This window comes from Diplodia seriata (genome assembly GCF_021436955.1).
Source record: "Diplodia seriata strain FDS-637 chromosome Unknown scaffold_5, whole genome shotgun sequence".
In the NCBI taxonomy this organism is placed as follows: domain Eukaryota; kingdom Fungi; phylum Ascomycota; class Dothideomycetes; order Botryosphaeriales; family Botryosphaeriaceae; genus Diplodia; species Diplodia seriata.
Window position 1 is genome coordinate 915,088 of NW_027117312.1, and position 23,716 is coordinate 938,803.

A 23,716-nucleotide genomic window follows, 5' to 3' on the forward strand; every position below is an offset into this window, starting at 1 on the left:
TGCCGAAGACTCGAAGAAGCTAGTCGAACATCGCGACGTAACATAGATGAATTGAATGATCAAAACGGTTGGTGGACCTTAGAGGGTCCTTTTACGGATATAACTGGTAGTCTGTAGTTGGTAACTAGCGTGCTTTTAATGAAGGAGGGTTATGGAGTTCAAATGTAGTCGTCGTACACAGAGAAGACAGTCTCGACAAGTTTAGTTAGACGTGGTTTGGGCCTTGTGTAAGCTAAGGACCTCTCTCACATGCTACTCATTCGACCTCTGAAAATACGGACACGGTTGACACATAAGTCCATACTGCACGCGCTTTCACGCGGAGTTGAAGCGTATGTCTGGATGTATTTGTCCGTATTGAAAATCAAAATTTACATCCGGATCACCTCTTCAACTCCCCATGATGTGACAAGACATTTTGGTACGTTACGTTCCAAACACCGGATTCCGTACGCGCGCAGGTGCGGAGGCGTTTGCCGCCTTCCACCACAACACGACCCGCGCTGAATGACGGGCGCCTCAAACACTATAAGCTCACTTGTTGTTTAGTAAACTACACGTCTTACGGCCTGTTCAAGAAGAGGAATGCATTTTCCTGGATAGTGGGAGCAATTATCCGGACGTAGATAGAGAATTAATGAACAGACGACAACGTCCGGACACGGGCTCCAGCTACCCACGCCTGACACAAGCAGAGTAAGAGGGAATATTTCAGATATTTATTAGGTAAGGATGTATTGAATTCATTACGTATCCTCAAGCGCGGGCGAGGATCAAACAAGTCATCATTATTATTCTCTTCGACGGCTCTCCGGAGCCCCAGAACCTTCTCAAGTCATCTCATATTTTGGTTTTCCCTCTCCGACGATAACCTTCTGACTAAGAAAAAACGGAAAAAAACTACTCTCTACAACCCTCCCCCCCAGCGACGGTACAACCAAAAAGGCTTAGAAGATGCCCGAAGTGGAGTTCGACGACGACGACGAGCTCGTAGCCTGCTGAGCCCAGCCCAGGCGGGGAGTCGCGGTGCTGGCGTCGAAGATGACGTACTGGCTCTTGAGGAAGATGTCGCCGATGATGGAGAAACCGATACCGGTGTCCCTCTGGATGCCGCCGAAGCAGGTGCCGCTGCCGGCGGGCGCGTAGTTGACGTAGTCGCCCGAGACGGTGCGCTTGGCGTCACCGATGATGAGAGAGAAGCTGGGCAGGTCGGCGGAGCAGGGGAAGATGTAGCCGCCGTAGTTGGAGCTGTACTCGGCATCCTGGACCTGCTCGTAGTAGGCGCTGACGACGTCCTCGGGCAGGTAGAGGAGAGTGGTGCCGGTGTCGGCGATGGCGTCGATCGAGAGCGAGGTCTGGGTCTCGCCGTCGCCGACCGCGAAGCCACTAGGCTGGAATTCCCAGAAACCGTTGGTCGTATCAACGTCAACATACGCGATATCTCCCGTGTAGCGGCTCTCGACAAGGGCACCAAAATCAAAGGCAAGGGGGAAGTTAGCAAGGTCCGTAGAGAGAATGGTGGATTGAAAACATACCGCCAGCCTCCCCCTTCTTCAGGGCGACAGCGAACAGCTTCTTGGCGAGAGAATCGCCAACAGTGTCGAAGAACGTCGTCTGAGACTTGGGCTCGACGGTGTTGATGCTGGAGAAAGCAAGACCGAGCAGGCCGTCGTTGTCGACATCCTGGGTGAAGGAGGTCGAGACGGAGGTGGCGGCCTCGACGGCCTGGGAGGTGGCAGTCACACCACCCACAACGACCTTATCGGCGTAGACGGTACCGGACGCACCGGAGCCGTCGCCGTAGGAGATGTCCCACTTGGAGCCCTCCTGCTTGGTGCCCGAGTTGTCGGGGTCGTAGACGGCGTGGCCGGTCTGCTCGCTCGAGGCCATCAGGGTGGAGAAGACCCAGCTGCGGCAGTGTTAGCTCGCTGCATGATAAATGACGACACGCAGTCGATTGGACACGACAGAAAGGATGGTCGGATGGGGCAAGGGGTTTCAGCCGGCAGTGCGAAGATGGACATGGCACGGCGCGTGCAAGGAGGTCTGCGCCAACCACGCGGCCCCGCCAGATGTCTGCAGCCCGGAGGCAACGAGTGGATCTGGGATGACGGCCAGACGGAGCCGCCTCAGCCTTCCGGCTCTAGACGCCGCATGGACGCAGTCGTCATCGCCGGCCCGCTGTCACTCGCCCCCCCGCCGGGCATGAGCCCAGAGCTAGATGCGGCAGTGTGCCGCGTGGGTGCTTGCGAAGAGTGTTTCATCAAGGCAGAGCGGGCGCCAGTGCCGGAGGGTGAAACGCGGTGGGGAAGGCGAGGAATCAAGCCAAAACAAGGCGATCCAAGCGGGCCGGGGCGGGTTGAAACGTCGCTTGGCGCCGCCCGATCCGCGCCCAGACGCATCAACTCTCGGCTGCAGCTGTCGCCCTTCTTGCGCGTGCATGAACAGCGCGGACCGGATGGCTGTGAAACGAGGGCGAGGGAGAATAGGAGATGGTGTGATTGGCGGATGGTCGCCGTGTTGCTTGGCGGAATCGCCGCAATAGGGAAATTGTGGCACTTACAGATCAGCAGAACCCTGTCACCACATGTTAGCTCGAGATCTTCACCGCAATGCCTGGGCGTACGTACAGTATCGAAGTCGAGCTGGAGCTCGGTGCCACCGACGGTGACAGGGCAGAGGTACAGCGAGTCGTACTCGTCTTCGGGAGTGGCTGCGACGGTGCCTGTAGTGGCGGCCGCCGCCGCAGACTGGACGTCGGCCGGCGCGGTGCCCTTGTACTTGTTGTAGACACGCGCCACCTGGGCAGGGCCGTTCTTCTTGTAGGTGCCCTTCAGGACCTGGTTGAAGGTGAAGCTGTCACGCTTCTGGAGGGAGGCACGGGCGACTGGGCTGGCCAGCGTCGTGCTGCAGAGCGCCGCCAGGGCGGTCACAGACCAAATGGAAGGCATCGTGACTGGAGAGAGGAAACCGGAGAGATGACAAGGAACTGAGAGGTACGGAGAGCGATGCAGGCCGAGGAGAGCGGATGGCAAGCCACTTTATACACCCTGACGATGCAGGCCCCATGGACTATCGGCGTGCTCAGTAGAACGAACCCCGAAGATCGACGAGATCCACAATCACAGCAGACAGCCACTCACGGACAGTGGAGCACAGCACTGGCTGACCCCAGGAAAGCCGTCGGCGCACGCCCTCGTGCAGCAGAAGCACGTTGGAGCCTTCTCGAGCCCTGCTGCATCAGGGCACATGTCCGCTCTCGTGCGCCGAATGCGCTGTGTCTGCAGGCCGCAGCAGACATGGGTGGCACGGCGGGAGGGAGCTCTCTCAGCGCGCATTGGTGGCAGCGCGACTCAGGCAGAGCAATCGCCATTACAATTCGCGCCGACGGGCTATAGGGCCGCGGGGCAGGCGCGGCATGCCAACTGCCTGTTTCAAACAGGCGGCTCCACGCGTGGGCTTCGGCCGCGGCCGGCGTCGGACATTAGGAGGCTGATCGGCCTAGTCTCGTGAGGGCCCAGTGCGCCGTGACGATAGGGTCCTGGCAGATGTTTCATGCGATTGGGGCGTCAAGGGAAACGCCCACGCAGCGCAAGCGACCGTGTCGGAGAGAGAAACAGCGTGCGCGGCGCTGGATTGGAGCGCGGGCAGGGCGCAGCGCCGCCTCCCGTGCGGCAGCGCGATAGGGGATGCTGCTAAGCATTGCCAAAGACGGCGCCCTCTGCAGCGATCCGCCGCCCAGCCGCCAAGCGACGCCGCGGTGGGCCATGGGCGCCTTGGTGGTTGTGTGCCTGCGTTGTGGGGTCCCTGTCCAGTAGCCCACGATGCCTAATCGATATCCGCCGCCAGTCGTTGCCGTTGACGTCGCGCCCAGAGAGCGGTGACCACGCACGCCCGTCGTCCTGGACGCGAGCGGCCACACAGAGCAGCCCGGGGCCCTGGCGGCCAGCGCACCGCCTGACGCCTGCGCCTGCGCGCGCTCCGACAAGCAGCGACGAGGAGCACGCAAGTCGCGCACGCAGCACCACCGTGCGGCTCTGTGTCACTCCGCGGCCGGCGACGCCTGAGGCGCAGCGGCGGCGGCGAAGAGGTGGCCGTTTGTGGCCGTTCCCTTCATCTCGAGTGAGGGTGGCGCATCGCATTGATTGGGGCAAAGCAGCAGCACGCCCGCCGAGATTGGCTTAGGCCGCCAGGGACTGCTGGGGAGATGCCGTGCTGCCCGGTCGCATGGTGTTCTCATAGAGAAGGTCTCAAGGCTGCACGAATGGCGCCATGTGTGCGCCGACTTGGCTGCGAGGCGGTGATTCGAAGTTGTTCCTTTGGCTCGTGTCGATCTTCCGCAGCCTTTGAGCGCCCGCATAGAGTTAATCTCGAGCCCAGCCAACCAGCGCCCGCACTGCGCCGTGCCGCTCGCCGAACTACCCATGACTGCCCTTCTTTGCCCGTTGTGGCAGGTCGATAGCGCATCGTGGAGTCGCGAGAGCGGAGAACAGCACAAGCTCCGCCTCTGCTGCCAAAACCCATGCCCAAGCTCTTGTGCCGGCTCTCAAGCTCGCCGCGGCATCCTTGGGGTCCTTGGCCGCATGATGCCCCTGTTGACGAATTGCAGAGTGTCGCCATCGCCTCTCGATCGCCAAGAAGTCGTGCCACAAGGATTGCCCGCACGGCCACGGCCCGTTGCCTCGCCAAAGTGTTGGTGAGGTGTGAGATAAGGTCCTAGACCACCATGGGCTCTCCAGTTCAGCTGCCGAGCTGTTGCTCATAGCCGTGTTCCCGGCCTGTGTTGTGCCACCATGAGGCAGTGCTGCCAAGAGCTCCACTAGAGACTTCATGCCTCTCCATCAAGTGGAACTATCTTTCCGCACCTGGCCCCCGGCGAGTCCGACTCGGAACTTGGTACCCCCCGGTTTCTCCTACACAGTGTCCTTTCATCTCGCCCTCTCCGAGACAGCTCTTGGCAAACACACACCCTCCGCCAGCAACTGTGTGCTCCGCCGCTCCAAGCAGGCCAATGGCGGTTGTTGGCATTGACACCATCGCATTTGCTCCACTAACGAGTCCGTGCAGACACGAAGTACGACTTTACTTCTGGCGCCTAATAGGTGAGCCGTTTGTCGGTCATATCCGTCCGTCGGCCCGCAACCAAGGAATAGCCACTGGAACTGCGTCCCGCCTCTTGTTCGCTACAATCCATTATCAGCTGAGAGGATCGCCCAACATTACATCTCACCAATCGCAACAGTCCTACTAAAGCCAGTATCCGGTGATGCGATCACACTAAAGCTAGTCTGCATGATTACATGACTCGACGCTGCGATTTCGCGACACGTCCTACCTTACGAGGTATAGACTCCTGTCTAAAGACGCATCTATTAAGCTTCTTACCTCTTATCTCTCGGATGTGTGGGGCCAAATCCTCGTGACAGGAGTTCTTCGATCCCACATCCTCGGGTCATGTGCGGTGCTCACATTCAATGCAATCGTCGGGAAACGGTGGAAGGGAATCGCGGATACGGCGACAGAGGTCGAACGATATTACGAGTTTTGGTATCTGCTATGAATGGGTAAATGCAATCCGACACTTGCGCGGGTAGTCTTCGACTCAAGCTCTCAAGCGCTGCTGACTTGAATCCACTTACTGCAAGGGAGGCGCGCCAGAATCTATCGTCTCATCTCCCCCATGAGTTCTGTGGACCAAATATCGAGCTTGATCAGTTCTCCTCTCCGCCGCGCACTTCCTCTTTCAACGTCTCCAAAGCGTGCTCATAGAGTTGCGCCTTTTCTGGGACCACTGCGTCTTCAAGCTTCATCCTGTTCACTTTCTTTCCTCCTCTTCTGATGCCTTCTCCTCTGGCCACGACGTTCCAGAACCAGCCGGCCTCGGTCTTTGTCAGGAATGTCCAAGCCACGCCGTAGGCGCCCGCTCTCGCTGTCCGACCGGCTCTATGCACATAGCTTGTGACACTGGTGGGAATGTCATAGTTGACTATGTGTGCAAGGTTGGGCAGATCGAGACCTCGGGACGCGCGGTCCGACGCAATTAAGATGCGTAACTTGCTGGCGCGGAAAGCACGCAGAACCTTGCGGGAAGCGGCCGTTGTTGATGACTTGGTGAGTGTCCCAATAACACCTCTGTATGAAGGACAGAGGAGACCAAGTAGACGGGAAAGTCGATTTGCGTTTTCGTTGTTGTGCGTAAAGATCAAGACGTTGGACACCGGTTCCGCTGTATTGTCCCTGACCTCCTTGGCGGACATTGCTGGTTTTTCCTGGCCGACGGTGCTTGATGCAGAAGAATCGGAGTCCGACGACACTGACGATCCCGAGTCCGATGAATCTGCCTCTGATTCGGAGATGCCCGAGTCCGAATCTTCCGACCCTGTCGAGACCGAAGAGGAATCATCCGAAGACTCGGAGGATGAATCAGAGTCCAAAGATACATCCGAGCTCTCAGATTTAGCTCGGTCATCCATGTGTTCGCCATTGTATACTTCAGACGCCTCAAAGTCCCAGAGAATCTGATTTTGTAGGAGATGCAAAAGAAACAGCGGCTTCTGGCTGCCGTCTCCGACGGGGATCGTGCATTCATCCAATGTCGATGGCATGTCATACACCTCTCCTTGAGCTATTTGTCCGTCCGGTCCTTGGGATCCCTCGGCTACCACAAGAGTCGGCCTCCGCAGTCTGAGAACACTGAGTTTGCTCAAATCTCGTGTCATGGTAGCCGATAGGATCACCTTTTTGACCAGTCTCTTGCGTGGGGCATACCACATGCTCGACAAGATCCTCTCCTGGGCACTCATCTCTTCAAAAGTCTTCTCTTTCTCAAGAGCCTTCATAACCGTCTCAGCCCATCCTTGGAAGCTTTGATCGAGCAACCGATCCGCTTCGTCGATCACTAACCAGTCCACGCTATCCAGATAGAAGCCTTTCGTGTTTTGAACGTGCTCAACAAGTCGGCCAGGAGTACAGATTAGAATGTCGACTTTCGATTCATAGTGTGGGATGTGGCCAGGCAGCAGGTCCAGGACATCCTCAGCGTGATCACTGTCTTTGCTCCAGCCATTAAGAAGCCAATCCTCAGCCTTCGTGCACAGTCTTCTCCATGCGTCAGGGTCATATTTCATTCCCTTTTTGATAAGCATATGTTGTTCCGCAGAAAAGGCATGGTTCCCCATTGCCGTTCCGATTTTCAAACCACTGCCAGCAGCGCAAAGCTCGGCTGCCTCGCGCACCTGAGTCACCAGCTCGCGCGTGGGCACGATGACGATCCCACGGAGCTTCGTGACTACTTTGTGTCGCATACTTTCGATCATGGGCAACAGGTATGCCAGAGTTTTTCCGGAACCTGTAGCGGCTGATACGCATACATCTGCTACACTGGCCGGCGCACCTGGGAGTAGCAGAGGCAACACAGCGGACTGGACTGCAAAAGCCTCATTGTAGCCCTTGCTCTTGAGGTGGCGCACCAGCCTTGGGTCTATGTTGAGCTCGTCGAAAGGCTTTGTTGCGTTTGCCGGGGCAGCCACGGGTTCAGTGAGCCAGGATGGGAGTGACGAGAACTTTGGTTCGTACGGTGCGTCGGGAACGGATTCGGGCTGGGGAAGAGGCACCAGGTCTGCCAATAGTCAGCATAAACACGAGTAATGCCTGCGCGTTCTCCAACTTGCCGTGCAGCTCTGGCTCCCCAGGAAGCTCGCTTTCCTCATCCGGCTGCTCTCGGGCTTTCAACCTTTCGGCTATCTTGGTAGACTTCGCGAACTTGGACAGCACAGATCTGTGCTTTTTAAGCGCAGCATCGTCCTGGTCGCCGGCAGCATCATTGGCGGCGGTCCTCTTCCGCTTGTTCGAGCGTTTCTCGCTCTTTTCCACGGCGGGTGCTGGTGCGGAATGCGATGACGATGGTGGGGGTGAGGATGCCTTTTTTGGAGTGACCGGCGAGGGGGCGGCCGAAGCTTTCGGGGGCACGTAGCGGGCGTAGAAGGGGCCCGGCATTGCTTTGGGATGGGGTGTTGGTGGAGAGAGAAGCTAGGTTTCGAGCCAAAATAATTGTCGGAGCGGACTCTCGTCCAGACCCACAGCCCCGGCGGCCGCAAAGCTTGGCGCGCCCGCCACGGTGGGCGACAAAAGAGATTGCCTACCCGGATCTGCTTTATAGAACAATTCTACATGGGATCGGTAGTTGAATACAAGATCCAGACGTAAACATAAGCTTTAAATCCGTGCATTCGTCTGGTTCTTGTATTGAACTACCTACCTAAATATTTTGTTTTGGAATCTGTGTGCAAGGTACATGCGGGTGGGCAACTTCTTTTGTCACCCGCCGTGCCGCCGCGGCCGGAGCTCCAGCACGCGTCCGCCGACACGGAGCTGCCCAAGCTTCCTCCTCTACCTTCAAGTCCTCGCAGCTGCCTCGACACCAGGCTGTCTGCCAACCCCAATCGGTTTTGCGATGCATGTTTGGTCACTGCAGCCTTCTGTTACCGCTTGTAGCGGAAGAAACCCGTCAAGATGCCGTACAATATCGCGTACGTGCTCCTGCTTTGCCGCGCGCGCTCTGATTAACATCCCGCAGGATGATCAGCGATTTCTTCTTCCCGCAACCAGGTGTGTCGCTCCGTCCCTGTCGCGCATCATCGCTCTAACTGAATTGCAGGCGGTGTTGAGAGTCACATTTACCAACTGTCGACCGTATGCAGACCACGCGTCGTACCTCGAACCCTCTCCACTGACCATCCCCCATAGAAGCTCATAGACCGGGGCCACAAAGTCATAATCATCACACACGGATACGAGGGCCGTCGAGGTGTGCGCTACCTTACCAACGGCTTGAAGGTCTACCATGTGCCCTTCTTCGTCATCTACCGCGAAACCACCTTTCCGACCGTATTCTCGTTCTTTCCCATCTTTCGCAACATCGTCATCCGTGAAAAGATCGAAATAGTACACGGCCATGCAAGCCTTAGCAGCTTGTGTCATGAGGCAATCCTGCATGCTAGGACAATGGGTCTGAGGACGGTTTTTACCGACCACTCCCTTTTCGGCTTCGCTGATGCCGCGAGCATCTTGACCAACAAGCTGCTGAAGTTCACCCTGAGCGACGTTGACCACGTTGTCTGCGTCAGCCATACTTGGTATGTTGTCTCAAGTAGCCGGCTTTCCGTATGCAGCCAACTGATGTGGCAGCAGCAAGGAAAATACAGTCCTTCGAGCTTCGTTGGATCCTCTCATGGTGTCAGTCATTCCCAATGCCGTGGTCGCCGAGAACTTCCGGCCAAAGGGGTACAAAGAGCTAGAGGATGGCTCCGTCGCCTCCCCCGACCGTCGCTCTTCAGTAGCAAACCAGACACTTGGTCCCAACGATACCATAACCATCGTCGTCATCTCGCGCCTGTTCTACAACAAGGGTACGGATTTGCTAATTGCAGCCATTCCAAGAATCCTGGCTGCTCACCCGAACGTCAAGTTCATCATTGCCGGTTCAGGTCCCAAGGCCATAGACCTTGAGCAAATGCTCGAGCGGAATGTGCTACAAGACCGGGTTGAACTTCTCGGACCGGTTCGCCATGAAGAAGTCCGAGATGTCATGGTTCGCGGCCACATCTATCTCCACCCTAGTTTGACAGAAGCGTTTGGCACCGTCATTGTGGAAGCTGCTAGTTGCGGTCTTTATGTTGTTTGCACCCGTGTCGGCGGCATACCGGAAGTGCTGCCCGCACACATGACAACATTCGCCAAGCCGGAAGAGGATGATCTCGTGGATGCTACGGGAAGAGCGATCACGGCTCTTCGTGCCAACAGAATCCATACAACGCGGTTCCACGAACAAGTCAAGTTGATGTATTCTTGGACCGACGTGGCTGAGCGCACCGAAAGAGTCTACAATGGTATCTCCGGAGTCCTTAGCGAAGAGGAATTCTATGGCTATTCCAGTAGTGGATGGGGGGCTACGCGCGGCCGTGCCGGCGTGCAGAGCTTCGCGCTCATAGACCGACTGAAACGATACTATGGTTGTGGTATCTGGGCTGGAAAACTCTTTTGCCTATGCGTTATCATCGACTTCCTGATCTTTGTGCTCCTGGAGTTTTTCTATCCACGAGAACGCATCGATATCTGTCGAGACTGGCCGAGAAAATTGGCAGCAGCTCAAAGCCAACCAAAGGCCGAGCATGCCTCGGAGGAAAGGGCCAGCGTACCTCGGACCAGAAGCGTCAGAAGCCGTGACAAGAGACGGGAGGTGTGAGGTAATTGATACCATCACGCTTGCGACACGGCGCTGGAAGCCACAGAACGCGGGCCTCTCACTGACGAACAAGGTCGCCGCATGGACGCTGTCCGGCTGTGTGGCAGGCCTGGATTACATGGAGTGCTTGCGTTAAAGCGCCTTCGCCACCAACCATGACTTCAGCACGTATCCATGACATGAGCCGACCACAAGTGCTAGTCAGGACGAACACACCCCTTCTAGAGAACACTGCAATCTGACCGCTCAGCCGATGCTGCAACCAAATGCTGGCTGTTGTATCCATTCAGAAGCATTTGGCTGAGTTGGCCCACCGAAATGCTTGCTTAGTGAGGCGTTGCAGACGATAAACCCAAGAAAACTCAGCGCTTAGGCAATGCAACCCATCTTACACGCATCGGAGAATTGCCCAGGAGAAAGGCATCGCATCCGGTGCCTGTTGTTTTCTCCTTGTGGCACTCGGTCTGTACTCGCACATGGTGGAGCCGAAGGATGGCTGCAGCGTCAGCATGGCGCTTGATCGTTCAACTCTCTCACCTGTCACATCTCGATGGATGCTATACTTGGGTGTTGGTCGGCGCTTGCAGTCGGTCCCGACCACGTGCCCTCAGGCATGCTCATGTTGCAGCACGCAGAGATAATCGACAATGGCCAGCCTACGGCGGATGACACAAGATACCGACCCACCCTTCCACAGATGGTGCGTTATATTCAACTACCCATCCTATGAGTATAGTGAAACATCTCTGTGAGGCAGATGCGGGTGGGCCAATTTCTCTCGTCACCCGCTGTGGGCCTGTCCGAGGGCAAAGCCGAAGGCGCTTCGAGGAACGGTTTTGGACCAACCTCGGTCGAAACAACCTACGTTTCTTCCTTTCGCAAGGTGTACGTATGCCCTGGAGAGCATGGTCTGTGTGTTCTCATCCAAGCGCTTAGAGAAGCTGCGCCGTTTCACTTCGCGTCAGTGCGGCTTGTTGAGTCACGAATGAAGAGAATGTTTGTTTGCGAATATAGGTTGTTTCCAATTTTTTTTTCCCTGGGTCGCACCAAATTACTATTTTCTACACCAAAATTCCCTTTCTTGTCTTCAACTCCTAATATCGTGTTGCCCCTTTTGGGACCGAAGCGCTCGTGTAAGTGGTTTTCCCGAGCCAACGAACGTATCCCCCTCAAAATGTCAAAAATTCGAATCAGAAAAGCAAAAAAACCATTCCCAAAGTTGTAGGTATCTAACGCCGTAGAAGAAGTAAGAGAAAACAAGCCCAGAGGTATCCCTTCGGCCTGTAAGCCCGCCCGAAAAACGCCGGAGGAAGTGCTTTGAAGAGGCTCGAATGACTGTCAAGAAGGTATTTCCAAGAAGAAAAGAAAACAAAATTTAATAAGAATCGAAGATGCTTCGTTTCTCATTTCTCATCCCAACGTCCCTCGTGTTTCTTTGTTTTTTTTTTCTTTTCTTCTCCTATTACATGCCATCCGGCGTACCAGCAACGGCGCCGTTCAGGTAGCCATCCTTGCCGGGCTCGGTCCAGAACCAGTAAGTGGCGGCGTACTCGACGGTGAAGTCGCCGTCGATGCCCTCACAAGTCTTGGGGGCCTGGCCGCCGGCGGTGTTGAGGCGGTAGACCTCCTTCCAGGTGTAGCCGGTGTTATCCTCGACGGATTCGAGCTTGAGCCAGGAGACGTCGCCGTTGTCGGTGCCCTCGGTGCCGGCGGCATAGTTGGACTTCAGCGGCGAGGAAGAGTCGGCGGCGGGAGCGTTGGCGGCGGCGTTCTTCTTGCAGGCGACGGTGCCGTAGCTGTGCTCGCTGGTGTCGAGGTCGAAGAAGGGCGTCGAGTCGTTGGTGAAGAAGTGGTGGCCGGACAGCAGGATGTCGTACGCGGCCAGGGCCGTCTGCGCCGAGGGGACGTCGTAGGCCAGGGCGATGGACGGCGTGTCGTAGAGCAGGTCGGGGGTGCGCGCGGCTTGGCAGGTCGCGTTGAAGAGGGTGGCGACGGCACCCTTGGCGGTCGGCGTCGACGACGGATCGACACCCGAGCAAGTGTAGTTCTGCGTGCCCCGGCCGACGGCGACGTGCGAGAGGACGAGGCCATCGGACGGCGAGGGGAGTGGCGTCGGGCTGGGTGCTTGGTCTGTTGGGCACAGGTGAGGTCAGCGTGGCTGTTTTCTAGCGGGATGTACGTGAGACGCAGAGTGGAGGTGGAGCTTACCGAGAGGCATGGTGACGGAGGTCAGGTCGCAGTTGCTGGCTTGGCGCCAGACGTTGGATATTGTGCTGGTGATGTAGTTGGACGAGCCCTCATTCTCCGAGGCCGTATCGTCTCGCCGTTGGATGGATTGCTGAGTGGGCGCGGCGAGGATGGAGGAGGGCGTCAGGGCGACGAGCAGCGCTACTGCGGGCGAGAAATGCATGGCGGGCGGTTGTTTGGTGGAGAAGGAAGGACCTTGGGGAGAAGTCTGCTGAAGAGGAGGCAGTAGTAAAGCGCAGGGCCCGGCGGTGGAGAAGGCGTGGAGTGGAGGTTGTTTCTTCGGGTCGAGGCTGTCGTACTTTCAATGGACCATGATGCCCGGGACGAGGAAATTCTTATATGCAAAGCATGCGCCGGTACAACGTGGGCGGGGCCCATGTCAGGCTTCTGGCGTTCGGCGGGCAGCGCGTAGGCTGTACCTCGAAATAGGTCGACCGGGGGTGGCGGCGCATGATTGGACGGGCGCCGCTGGAGAGCGGCTCTGGGGGGCCCTTGCGCAATGCCGGCCAGCCGTTCGCACTTCCGGGGCAGCGAGGATCTGAGCCAAGCTTTGCTAGCTCCCGCCCGCGACGAGGGGTGGAGGGCTATTCTTGGGCTGCGCTTCCTCTCGGCTTCTTTCCCTTCCGCTCGCGTGAGCACCGGCTTCCTGCCACAGTTGGGAGGCACAGGCTCGACCATCGCGACGACGATGGCTGAGCGCTGAGAAGACTCGCTCGCCCTGCCGTTGCTCACGTCCTTCTGACCGTCTCAACGGCGGCCAGCTTGCAGAGCCGCCTGTACCACGTCGAGCCTGCGCGGTCGCGAATCCGGGAGAGCGCCCTTCCAGCCATCTTGGGATCTGCTGGCAGCCGGGCAGCCGGCGTCCAATCGTTTGTCGTCGTTGGCCTCTTCTCTAAGCGCCTACGCGCCGCCGCCGACAGGGGCCTGCAGTACAGCGAACCTAATTTCCCCACCGCAATCTACAGATAAATGCCGCATCTTGGAGGCTATTTGTGGCTTCTGGGACCTGTTGAGCCCCATAATTACCTGCTTTGGGGCTAATTATGCGCAAACTGGCTGCCGTCCCGTCTTCCTTGTCGCATGCGCGTCTGCTGCGTTGGACGAACGAGCGAGCCAGCACCAATCAAATCCCTACAGCGGGCGTTTCAGTGGAGAAGCGGCCGTTTGGAATGACTGGCTGGAAGACAACCGTTTCCGAACCACCTCGCGCACCGCAACGCCTCTCGCCGCTTGCTTGCATATCCGCGACCCTTGCTAGCCTGCTCTAGGACTTTTCGGCTGGTGTGGAGCAATCTGGCTGGCTGGCTGCATCTACTTTTGCTCTTGCCGCCACGGTGGACCTCGTCTACCTATCTTTTTCCGTCGCCATGACAGCATTCATCTGTACGCAGTCGACTTCGGACGCATACGAAGGAACACTGTGCAGGAAGTTGAAGAAGACATGTTCGAAGAAAAGCCGTGCCACTTTGCTCCACCTGCAGCCGAGCTTGTCACAAAATTGATTCTGTCGAAGCCTGTGCCGGCTGATGAAAAAATCAAGAGCTCACGGCGGCCGGCCAATCTACACCACCCACCTGTACCCACTCGCTCCCCCGCTTCTTGCCACGGATTGTGGCTTACTTACCCGCCCTCGTCCTGATGTCTCGGCGATTACGCCCTAGACTCGGCAACGGCGTTGGGCGCTTGCCTACCTACCTGCCTGCCTTGTGAGCAAGGGCGGCATGGAGACGAGTGTGGCCGGTTTAGCGAAGGCCGCGTGTTCACATTCTCGCCATTGGATCGATCATGTTCTTGGCCTGTACATAGTTGCTGATGGAGGGATCCGTGATGTTGGAGGGTGTCGGTCGATTTTTCATCATAGGGTGGAAAGGGCGGGGGACATGCCGTGGAGCTAAGATGGATGTTAGGTCAGAAGGTGGCTTTTTGAATCATGTCCGCCGTGCCGAGTACTAGAGAGAAGAACACCAGCACCGATCGTGTCGAAATCATGACGGAATGCGAATTGGCAGCCGCCCTGAAAGCCACCAACAACGTTTCTTTTCTAGCCGTGCTTATGCCTCGTGGGATCTGCGCAATTCCGATTGCTTCAAGGCGGAGCCAAAGCATGCGGTAAGATGTGGCGGTAGGATTCGCTCTCAAGTCAGCACGATCGAGAGCGGGGCTCGGTGGGCCTTCAACGTCCCCGTGACGATTCTGGGCAGGCTCACATGGATGCTCGGACTTGCGAGGCCTGATGGCCAAGATACAGACACAGGTAGATTGCCGATGCCGAGCATGGAACACATTACCCACCCGCATCTACCTTAGCAAATAACTCTGCATGGGATGGGTGGTTGAATACAAGATCTAGACGTAACTGTGCGAGTTCAAAACCTACATTTACGTCCGGACCTTGTATTCAACTGTTAATGCGGCATCTATGTAAGGCAGATGCGGGTGGGCAATTTCTTTTGTCGCCCGCCGTGTCCTCTTCACCAACATCTATTGGTCGGTTCTCTAGCCGCCTGTCCCCCACTATCATGGTTCTGGAAGGCTTGTGGGTGTAACCAAAAATGGCTTTCAAAAAAAATCGACGCTGAAGAAATTTCCCGTCTTTCGCCAAACAGGGACCATGCCTGGTAGCCGCCTTTAGCTTTGCCGCCGTACCGCACACTTGTTCAGCCTGACACGCTACTAATTATACAAGAATCAATATCTCGCCCGCGCTTCATCTCTCCTCTCGAGTGGCTTGGTGGACGCTCGGGGCATTCATCATCATTGCGCTATCGTTTCTCGGAGATTCGGGCTCCTGTTCGTCGATGAGGCATTTCACGTGTCGGAACAGGTCAGTTGGTATATTGCTTGCGCGGCTGCGTAAATTGCCGGCGGTCTTCAACTTCCCCTCTCGGTACAACACCTCCCGGTTACGTATCATGGAAACCCTCTGGTTGCCAATTACCTTTCTCATGGCCATCGCCACCGGCGAGCGGCCCTGCACCAGCAGCGCCAGCAGCCGCCGCCGAGCCACTGTTGCTCAAGCTGATGGTCTCCTCGACAGGGCCCGAGGTCCCAGACAAGAGCATCCAGAACACCAGGAGATGGAGCGCCACGCAATACGCCGCGAACATGTTCCTACTGGTCCTCGTCGCAAGCACCGTCTTGGTGATTCGAAACACAGCCCGCTCGGGAAGGCTCATGCGCTTGAAGGCGCGTGCCGATTCGCGGCCGCGGAAGGCCGCAAACGGCGAGATGTTTTGCTCGTATGCCGAGCGATAACGGTCGAGGTTTGACGCGTCCGTCACCTGAATAGTCGACGGGTTTGTGCTCGAAGAGTAGGCCGACGCGTGGCCGCGGTTGTACGTGGAGACATAGCGAGTCTTCTCGTATAGGCTTAGGTTGTCCTTTTGTAAGGAAGCAACCTCGGATCTCAACGAAGATACATTCTGGTAAGTCTTCTGGAGCTCCGCCTCGAGCTCGGCGTTCTTTTTCTTGAAGCGATCTCTTTGGGCCGTGACCATAGGGAGGATGCCCGAACCACCTCCCACGGCCTCACCAGACCTGATGGCCTCTAGCGTGTTCGGGCTACCATCTCTCGGATTGAAACCCGAGATTATGGATGAAGTTGGAGACGTACGTCCTCCCTTCCTTCCTGCAAAAGATGATTGGGGGTATCTGGATGTATATGTTCCCGCAACAGACATTGCCGAGGGATCAAAGGCGTTGGAAGCCTCTTGCTGCACCTTCATGAGATCGTTCTCCAGAGTTTGCGCTAGGTTCTGCGACTTTTCAAACTCCATGTTGGTGTTTGACAGCTCTTCCTGTAGCTGCTCCAATCTTGTTTGGAGGTCCTGGTGGGAAACGCGAAGTACTGTCAGCTCATCACTAAGCTTCTTGTTTCGTGCAAGCAGGAGCTGCTCAAGAGTCTCTTCTTTGCCTTGAGCACCCGTTGCCCCTTCGGCGGCAGCATCTGCCCCAGCGTCTGCATCGTCTTCGTCTCCCATCGCGAACTCGATTGACTAGAGTTGTTCAGTACAGGTTACTGGCCGATGTTAGAATCTGGCTTACCTTCAAAACCTCGAGTTCGCGTTTCACGTTATCGTAGTCCCCCCAGTTGTTCACCTTCTCCCGCAGAGCATCCCGATCTTGCTTCAAAGACGCCAGCTCCTTTTCCAGCTTTCGCGCCTCCGTCTCTTGATTCCTTCTCTCAGAGTCCTTTTCATAACGAGCAGCATCGAGCTTCCTCAGAAGAGACTGATTTTCAGATTGCAGCCTCCTGAACATCGGGTCGTCTTCGACTGGTCCAGATGCCTGGGTGTTTGCGCTTGATGCTGATTGGGCGAGTTCGAGCCGAAGCTGCTCGTTTCTCGCTTCAATCTCCGCAAGACGTGTGTTCGCCCTGTCCAGCTCCGAGCTCACAATTTCGAGCTCAGCGGCCGTAGCCCCACGGTGTGCCTGGTTGTCTTCCTCGTCCTCACCCTTGCCTAGCCGCTGGGAAACCTCGTAGCTAGCCTTGAGCTCCTTCAACAGCCGGTCCTGGTTCTCGACCTTCTCCTCCAACGACTTTTCCTTTGATTCCCAGTTGTCTTGCTTCTCGGTAAGCACGGCGGACCATGATGCCTCGACCTCTTTGATTTTGGCATCCCTCGTCTCTTCCAGACTCTTCCTTGCAGTGAACTCATCCTCAAGCCTTTTCTCCGTACCCTCCAGTTGAGTTGTCAGCTGCGAGACCGTCTTCTGCAGCCGTTGGTTTTCCTCGGTAAGCTTGGGCAAGGTCTCCTCGGCGGTTACGAGTGAGTCGACGGAAGCCTCCAGGAGCGGATACGGGTCTGGTGCTTCGGAAAGCGGAGTGTAGGCCTTGAAAAACGCAGCGTTGATCGACTTCCCTTGGTTCGTGAGGGCGTCGATGAAGTTCTGGTAGGCTGCTGGGGCTCAGTAGCTGGTTCACACAAGAGAGCAACGAGACGTACACTTCAGCAACCCCTTGATCTCCGCAAGCTTGCTCTGGTCGTCAAGCTTCCTGAAGTCCTTGGTCTTCTGAGCAAGCTCCTTCCGCTGAGTGACAGAATCGCGCTGGTGTTCCACGAGTTCCTCGGCCGCCGAATCCAACGCAGGCATCAACTCGGCAAGATTCACATCTGGGCAAGAAGGTCAGACTCAATCCAGGATCTGCGGGGGCCGAGGAGCGCACTTCGCCACGCAGCAATGGCCTGCTGGAATTTGTTCTCGTTCACTGTGGCATCGGGCTTCGTCTGCGGCTCAGAGCTCGGCGGGTCGGCAGGCGTCGCGGCAGCATCCATGGCTCACCGACAGCGAGGGGATTGGAATGGGTGCTGGGGCTCAGAGGCAGTGTCTTCGGAGACCCGTGCGACGAGGCATCAATCCGGGGGTGGAGCGCGAGTTTGGGGGATTGGAGAGGGTGGAACGGGAGAGGTGTCATCGTGCGCGCGCCCACGAAGCTCGAGCACGCCGATCCGCCAGGCACCCGCACCGCTCCGCCAGCCCCAAGCACCACCACGCTATCTGCACCATGGCCCCGCGCGCGTCCTAGCGATGGCAATTGCAATGCACGCGCACCATGCAAGCTACCGCGAGCCCCACCAGCCCGCGCTCCGGCAACCACATCCAGACCGGCTCCTACACCTTGCGCAAGCTGCTCTCCGACATACCGCTCTCCGCCGACGGCAATGACCAGGATGTCCGCATTACCTGCGTCGAGTTCTGGAGTGCGTTCCATGCTCGCGCATGTCTTCCCGCCGCCTAGCTGACTCCTCGCTCCAGATGAAAACCTGTACATAGGCACCTCTGCCGCCGAGATTCTGCATTTCGTCCTCATCCCGCCAGAACCAAACGATCCGCTCGGCCAACCGAGCTTCATCATCGCGTCACGCCTACAGCCCGCCTTCACGCAACAGTCCACTGCCGGCGTCCAGCAGATCCTACTCCTCCCGAATGTCAACAAAGCTTGCATCCTCTGCAACAATGCCCTTACCTTCTACACCCTGCCCGAGCTGAGTCCGGCCTTCGCGTCCCAGAAGCCGATAAGCTGCGTATGGGTCGGCGGTGTCGACCAAAACGGCTCTCCTCAAAATGACTCGGAGCAGGGCGCGGTGATAATGATGTGTTTGCGTAGCCGCATTCAACTTGTCAGGATTGCAGAAGAGCCTCGCAGAATACGGAACATCGAGTTCGGTGGCTGCCTGTCGACATCCCGCCGGGATGATTTTGCCTGTGTCGCCGACACCCACTCTTATGCGCTTTTGGACGTCGTCCATCAACAGAAAATCCCCTTGTTCCCCATTTCCTCTTTGGACGAGGATGCTGCGTCCACCGTTGGCGGTGCTTCCCAGGACATATCCTCCCGTGAGCACAGCGTTTCCAGGAGCGTGTCTTCAAGCAGCAACATACCCAGACCCTCAGGCGATGACCGCGGCCATGGCCGTAGCACGAGTTGGAACGTTTCTGGTACGGGTGAGAGATTCGCAAGTCCAAGCCCTAGACCGTTGAGCGGTATCGTTGGTGGGAGGTACGGCTTTGATGCTCCAGATTTCTTGGGCAGGTCCTTCTCTCCAAGCCCTGCCCGAGCTCCTGAAGGCGGAACTCCGCGTGAAGGGAGTCCAGCACCGCGTACTGCAACCCCTGACAAGGCACTTCCACCAACTCCCTCCGAGGTCGAGGTTATGGAAGAGGCTGCTGCAGCTAGACGCCCATCCCCGTCCATCCAGAAGAAGACCTTTACATCTCTGAAACCTCACATAGTATCCCCTACCCCCTCGGAATTCCTCCTCACCACGGGGACCACGCCGGATGAGCCTGGTGTTGGCATGTTCGTCAATCTTGACGGTGACGTAGTACGCGGGACCCTTGAGTTTGAAAGCTATCCCGAGGCGCTCGTAATTGACGGCTCGGGTATAGAAGTAGACTTGGCGACGTCTATAGCCGCCTCCATGCCATCGGCAGAACAACCTGAGGAGGGTTATATTCTAGCTGTCATCAAGCGCAAGACCGAACATGGTATGGTCAGCGGTGTTGAAATCCAGCGGTGGGACCTCGATCCTGGCGAGGGCATTGCTTCGAAAGAGTGGTTGAATCTGAGCATGCTCTCGAGTAGCCTTGGTGAAGACGTCCATCACACGCGTTACAGCAGTCAGGCGCTTGGCATTAGGACCGTCTCCACCGAAACCGAGGTCAATTTGTCAGAGATCAGTGACATTCTCTCCTTGAGGCGTGTCCACTTGCGCGCAAGGAGACGAGGTGGATCTATATCTGTTTCCGCATCCGAGAAGATCGATCTCGACAAGAAGGTTGAGGCTGACAAGGAGCGGGATGAAGTCGCCTTCACCAGCCGTCTCTGCAAATTCAAGTCGCATAACGTGCTGTGGAACAACAACGAGGTGTGGTGGGTTGTACGAAATCCTCTTATAGTGCAGCTCGATGCCAAACTCAAGCTTGCCCAGTCTGCCACTCCCGGGAGTCGTCAGATCGAGCCAAACTTTGAGGATGTCGTGTACCTCTTGAACAGCATCCGGGGCCTGGAGCCTCGCAACGAAGCCGAGTTCCTCGGTTTCACCTACATCCGTCAAAAGGCATCTTTACTGCTATTTATGGATCTCATTCTTCGCACGGAATCTGGAACCTTCGCCTACGAAATCAACAAGCGCGGCACCGAGGAAGCTCTAATCGAGGGAGAGATTGATCCCCGCGTCATTCTTGCTTTACTGCCAAACCTGAGCGGCGAGGTCATCCAGGGTGAAAAAGGAATTTGGGTCCAAGGGGGTCTCAAGGACGTGGTAGAAAAGTTCCTAGCCCAACAGAACCCTTCGAAGTTCCCGACTGACCCCGCTGGACCTTTTGGAGACAACCTGCTACAGCTCATCAAAAGATACCTTCTGGTGTGGAGGCGCAAGAAAGGCTTTGGCAGCGTTGCAGATGAAGAAGAAGTATTCCAAACAGTTGATGCAGCGCTTCTGAAAATCCTCTTGCTGTTGGACAGCCAAAGTCCACCAGGGCCGGCAACAGCTGGGTCCATCCGTGCAGAACTCAACGCGCTTGTGGATAACGGTGTCGATTGTTGGGATCGAGCGATCGAGCTGCTTGAGGAGCACCACCGACTCTATGTCTTGAGTCGCTTATATCAAAGCCGTAAACAGGCATCAAATGTGTTGGCTACGTGGCGGCGCTTCATTGATGGCGAGAGCAACTTTGGGGGCGACTTTCTCGACGCGGAGCAGGAGTTTCGAAAGTATCTGAGCAGGATTAGAGACCAGCCCATGGTGGAAGAGTATGGAACATGGCTTGCCAATCGTAATCCCAAGCTAGGAGTTCAGGTTTTCGCGGACGAGAACAGCCGCGTCAAGTTCAAGCATGAGGAGGCTGTTTCATTACTCAAGGAGAAGGCGCCTGCTGCAGTCAAGGAGTACCTGGAATATCTCGTGTATGGAAAGAAGGTGAGCCGTGAGCCTTGCGAAGCAACACGATAAGCAACTGACAATAGCAGCAAACTCAATACGCCAATGACCTCATTTCGTACTACTTGGACATCGTAGTCGCCGAGCTGGAGCAATCCGAGGAGTCGAGGGCTACGCTCTTGCAGACTTACGAAACTTACCGGGCCTTACGACCACCGAAACCAACATACCGGCAATTCATCACGGAAAACGCTCTGGATGCGGAGTGGTGGGATAGCCGACTGCGTCTCCTTCAACTACTAGGAAGTGGGCAGGATGCATCGTCCCCGTACGCCGTCGGCGACATACTCACGCGTCTCGCCCCTTACGAACAAGAGCTCGTCCCCGAGATGATCATCTTGAACGGACGGCAGGGCCGTCATGAACAGGCCATTCGCCTGCTCACACACGGCCTCGGGGACTTTGACACGGCCATCAGCTACTGCTTGCTCGGTGGCTCGAGCATTTACCGGCCGCCTGGCTCTCGCGGAATCCCTGCCGACGAGCTTCCTACACATGCCGAGCAGGCACGCCTGTTTCAGTATCTGCTGCAGGAATTCCTGCGCATCGAGGATATCACCGACTGTGTGGAGCGCACTGGGGAGTTACTAGAGAGATTCGGCGGCTGGTTCGATGTGCAGCAGGTGTTGGGGATGATCCCGGATAGCTGGTCGATTGACATTTTCTCAGGCTTCTTGATCAGTGCTTTGAGGAGGCTTGTGAGGGAGAAGAACGAGACGAGCGTCGCGCGCGCGCTGAGTGGGGCGAACAACCTGCGGACGAGTGCGGAACTAATTGAGAAGGTGGAAGCGATGGGGGTCAAAGTAGAAAAAGATGGAGAAAGCGGAGGACGCAGAGAAGAGATCGCGGGGTAGTAGTTGAGATACCCAGAATATGTTGGAATTTTACGGAGACTCATGGTGCTCTCGAATGTTGCACATTGGGTGAAATGTTACGCGAAGGCGCTGGAGTTGGGTATTTTGGCGAGCACGCGATGGCTGAGTCACGACAGCGCTGATCCCTCGACTACGGCTACCTTGATGTCCGTCATTTTGCTGATTAATCAGGATCGCTTTAAGGTTATACTAGACTTCATCTTGCTCATCTCTAGTAGACAGTTGAGTTCCCCTTGCTCCCAGTCCCTCCTGCGATTGCTTGTAGGTTGTCCAGCTCACGCTCAACCCTTCATCGAGCCCTCAAACTTCTGCGCGCCCTCAACGTCGGCCAGCCACGAGAACTTGTTCCGGCAGTAGACCTCAATTTTAGGCTTGTACTTAGTCTCAACGAGCGACAGGTCGTCGAGAGTGCCGGCCTTGACGATCAGGACACCTGGCATCGCCTCGCCCGTCACCCAGCACAGCACTCCGCACTCCGGACAGAAGTTGGACGTCACCGGCTTGCCCGAGTCACCGGTGCGCGACCAGTTCTTGGGCGTCCCTCCGAGCGACTTGAAGGCCGGCGCGGGCACGAGAAGGTTGGTCGAGTGAGTCGAGTTGGAGGTGCGGCGGCAGGGGATGCAGTGGCAGGCGGCCTGTAGAGACATTGTCAGTTGTGAGCTGCAAAAAGAGCTAGGGATTCGAGGTGGATGAAGCATCAATCGAAAGGAATTCTGGTGACGTTGGTGCCCAGGCTGCGGGATAAGTAAGTATGTGTATGGAGCCAACTTACAACACCGACAGGTTCGCCGTCGAACGAGTACTTCAGGTTTCCGCAGAGGCAGCCGCCGGTCGTCATTTTGGCTGGGTTTCTCCTCTTTGGAGAGAGGGGGATTCAGGGCAGAGTTGGCGACGTGAAGTCTGGGACGATAGTCTTGCTCCGACGGACAGCTAACTTCATGGACGTATTTATAGGTCCGCTCAGGGTAGCGACTACCTGCAACGGCCTGGGAGCTAAGTATCCCCCTCGGTCCGTCCGCTCGGTTGCCCCGCCCCCGTCGTATTCCGGGAGACCAGTCGCGGGCCTTTTCCGCGCTATCGGTGGCGGGGAATGTCTGAGCTCCGCGCGCCTCTACCTATGGTGCCATCTCGCTGATAGGGTGTGTGAAAGGATGTCACATCCACCTTTAGGTTGTCAGCTTGCAAAGACCATCGCATGTGTGAGACGGTCGAGCAGAGTTTAGATGTCAACCGCTTCTTGGGGCATTGGCGGCGGCTTTTTAGAAATACCCCCGTGGCTTATTCAGTGACTCGTGTATACCGGAGCGGTTCGTGCATACGGACTGCTTTGATGAGAGGAGGATGCTAGCGAAGCCATGAACCGGCGAAGAAAATGGTACGCATTACAGCATCGGCACATAATAGGATGTTTCTAGGTCAACCTTCGACAGGCGCAAACGCCACATCACAAGCGGCGTTTGTCCGTACTCAAGCCCATGCAGGTGACCCCGTATGTCATGATATGAGCGACCTATATATGCGTACCTGCACCCAAAAACACTGTTGCGTCAACATAGTGGTTATCAGAGGCCCGTCGTCCTAATCGAGCGTCTGAGCGCTGAAGTGACTACCGATACGTTACACCTATTCAAGAATAAAGCACCACAAAGATCCATCATCCGGATGCCGCTTCGGTGGGCACAAGACAGAGCACGGATCGCCATCGATTGGCGCGAATCCCGTCAGCTGTGAAAGACGTGGACCCTAAGACGAGTGTCTGAGAATGGGATCTCTTATGTGAGCACTGGATAAGTTTTCATCGGCGGGCTGACATTGTCTGCAGAGGATCGGCTCTCGCATTTGGCCTGGCAACGAAGGGTCCGCCGAAATCTCCTGGCAGGAGAGTGGCTACGCGAGAAGTGCTATGC

General features: G+C 56.6%; 7 protein-coding genes across 7 annotated transcripts; 2 read left to right on the top strand and 5 right to left on the bottom strand.

Annotated features, from left to right (window-relative positions):
• Nucleotides 1–947: 947 nt before the first annotated feature.
• On the bottom strand, nucleotides 948–2,951 carry SLS55_005273 (uncharacterized protein; the record flags this gene model as incomplete). Its single annotated transcript, XM_066776723.1, has 4 exons — nucleotides 948–1,441; nucleotides 1,536–1,909; nucleotides 2,564–2,577; nucleotides 2,631–2,951. The coding sequence occupies 4 exons, from the start codon at nucleotides 2,949–2,951 to the stop codon at nucleotides 948–950; spliced, it is 1,203 nt and encodes a 400-aa protein (XP_066632565.1).
• A 2,760-nt stretch (nucleotides 2,952–5,711) lies between these two features.
• Nucleotides 5,712–7,995, bottom strand: DBP6 (ATP-dependent RNA helicase dbp6; the record flags this gene model as incomplete). The annotated part of the gene is made up of 2 exons (XM_066776724.1): nucleotides 5,712–7,598; nucleotides 7,642–7,995. 2 exons carry the CDS (start codon nucleotides 7,993–7,995, stop codon nucleotides 5,712–5,714), a joined length of 2,241 nt encoding a protein of 746 aa, XP_066632566.1.
• Nucleotides 7,996–8,511: 516 nt separating this feature from the next.
• On the top strand, nucleotides 8,512–10,243 carry SPT14 (Phosphatidylinositol N-acetylglucosaminyltransferase GPI3 subunit; the record flags this gene model as incomplete). Its single annotated transcript, XM_066776725.1, has 5 exons — nucleotides 8,512–8,528; nucleotides 8,576–8,607; nucleotides 8,657–8,691; nucleotides 8,746–9,134; nucleotides 9,190–10,243. The coding sequence occupies 5 exons, from the start codon at nucleotides 8,512–8,514 to the stop codon at nucleotides 10,241–10,243; spliced, it is 1,527 nt and encodes a 508-aa protein (XP_066632567.1).
• A 1,462-nt stretch (nucleotides 10,244–11,705) lies between these two features.
• SLS55_005276 (uncharacterized protein) lies at nucleotides 11,706–12,653 on the bottom strand (the record flags this gene model as incomplete). The annotated part of the gene is made up of 2 exons (XM_066776726.1): nucleotides 11,706–12,373; nucleotides 12,452–12,653. 2 exons carry the CDS (start codon nucleotides 12,651–12,653, stop codon nucleotides 11,706–11,708), a joined length of 870 nt encoding a protein of 289 aa, XP_066632568.1.
• Nucleotides 12,654–15,393: 2,740 nt separating this feature from the next.
• SLS55_005277 (uncharacterized protein) lies at nucleotides 15,394–17,766 on the bottom strand (the record flags this gene model as incomplete). Its single annotated transcript, XM_066776727.1, has 4 exons — nucleotides 15,394–16,485; nucleotides 16,535–17,388; nucleotides 17,437–17,604; nucleotides 17,658–17,766. The coding sequence occupies 4 exons, from the start codon at nucleotides 17,764–17,766 to the stop codon at nucleotides 15,394–15,396; spliced, it is 2,223 nt and encodes a 740-aa protein (XP_066632569.1).
• A 278-nt stretch (nucleotides 17,767–18,044) lies between these two features.
• SLS55_005278 (uncharacterized protein) lies at nucleotides 18,045–21,788 on the top strand (the record flags this gene model as incomplete). The annotated part of the gene is made up of 3 exons (XM_066776728.1): nucleotides 18,045–18,192; nucleotides 18,248–20,913; nucleotides 20,964–21,788. The coding sequence occupies 3 exons, from the start codon at nucleotides 18,045–18,047 to the stop codon at nucleotides 21,786–21,788; spliced, it is 3,639 nt and encodes a 1,212-aa protein (XP_066632570.1).
• Nucleotides 21,789–22,090: 302 nt separating this feature from the next.
• Nucleotides 22,091–22,647, bottom strand: SLS55_005279 (uncharacterized protein; the record flags this gene model as incomplete). The annotated part of the gene is made up of 2 exons (XM_066776729.1): nucleotides 22,091–22,444; nucleotides 22,582–22,647. The coding sequence occupies 2 exons, from the start codon at nucleotides 22,645–22,647 to the stop codon at nucleotides 22,091–22,093; spliced, it is 420 nt and encodes a 139-aa protein (XP_066632571.1).
• Nucleotides 22,648–23,716: the final 1,069 nt, after the last annotated feature.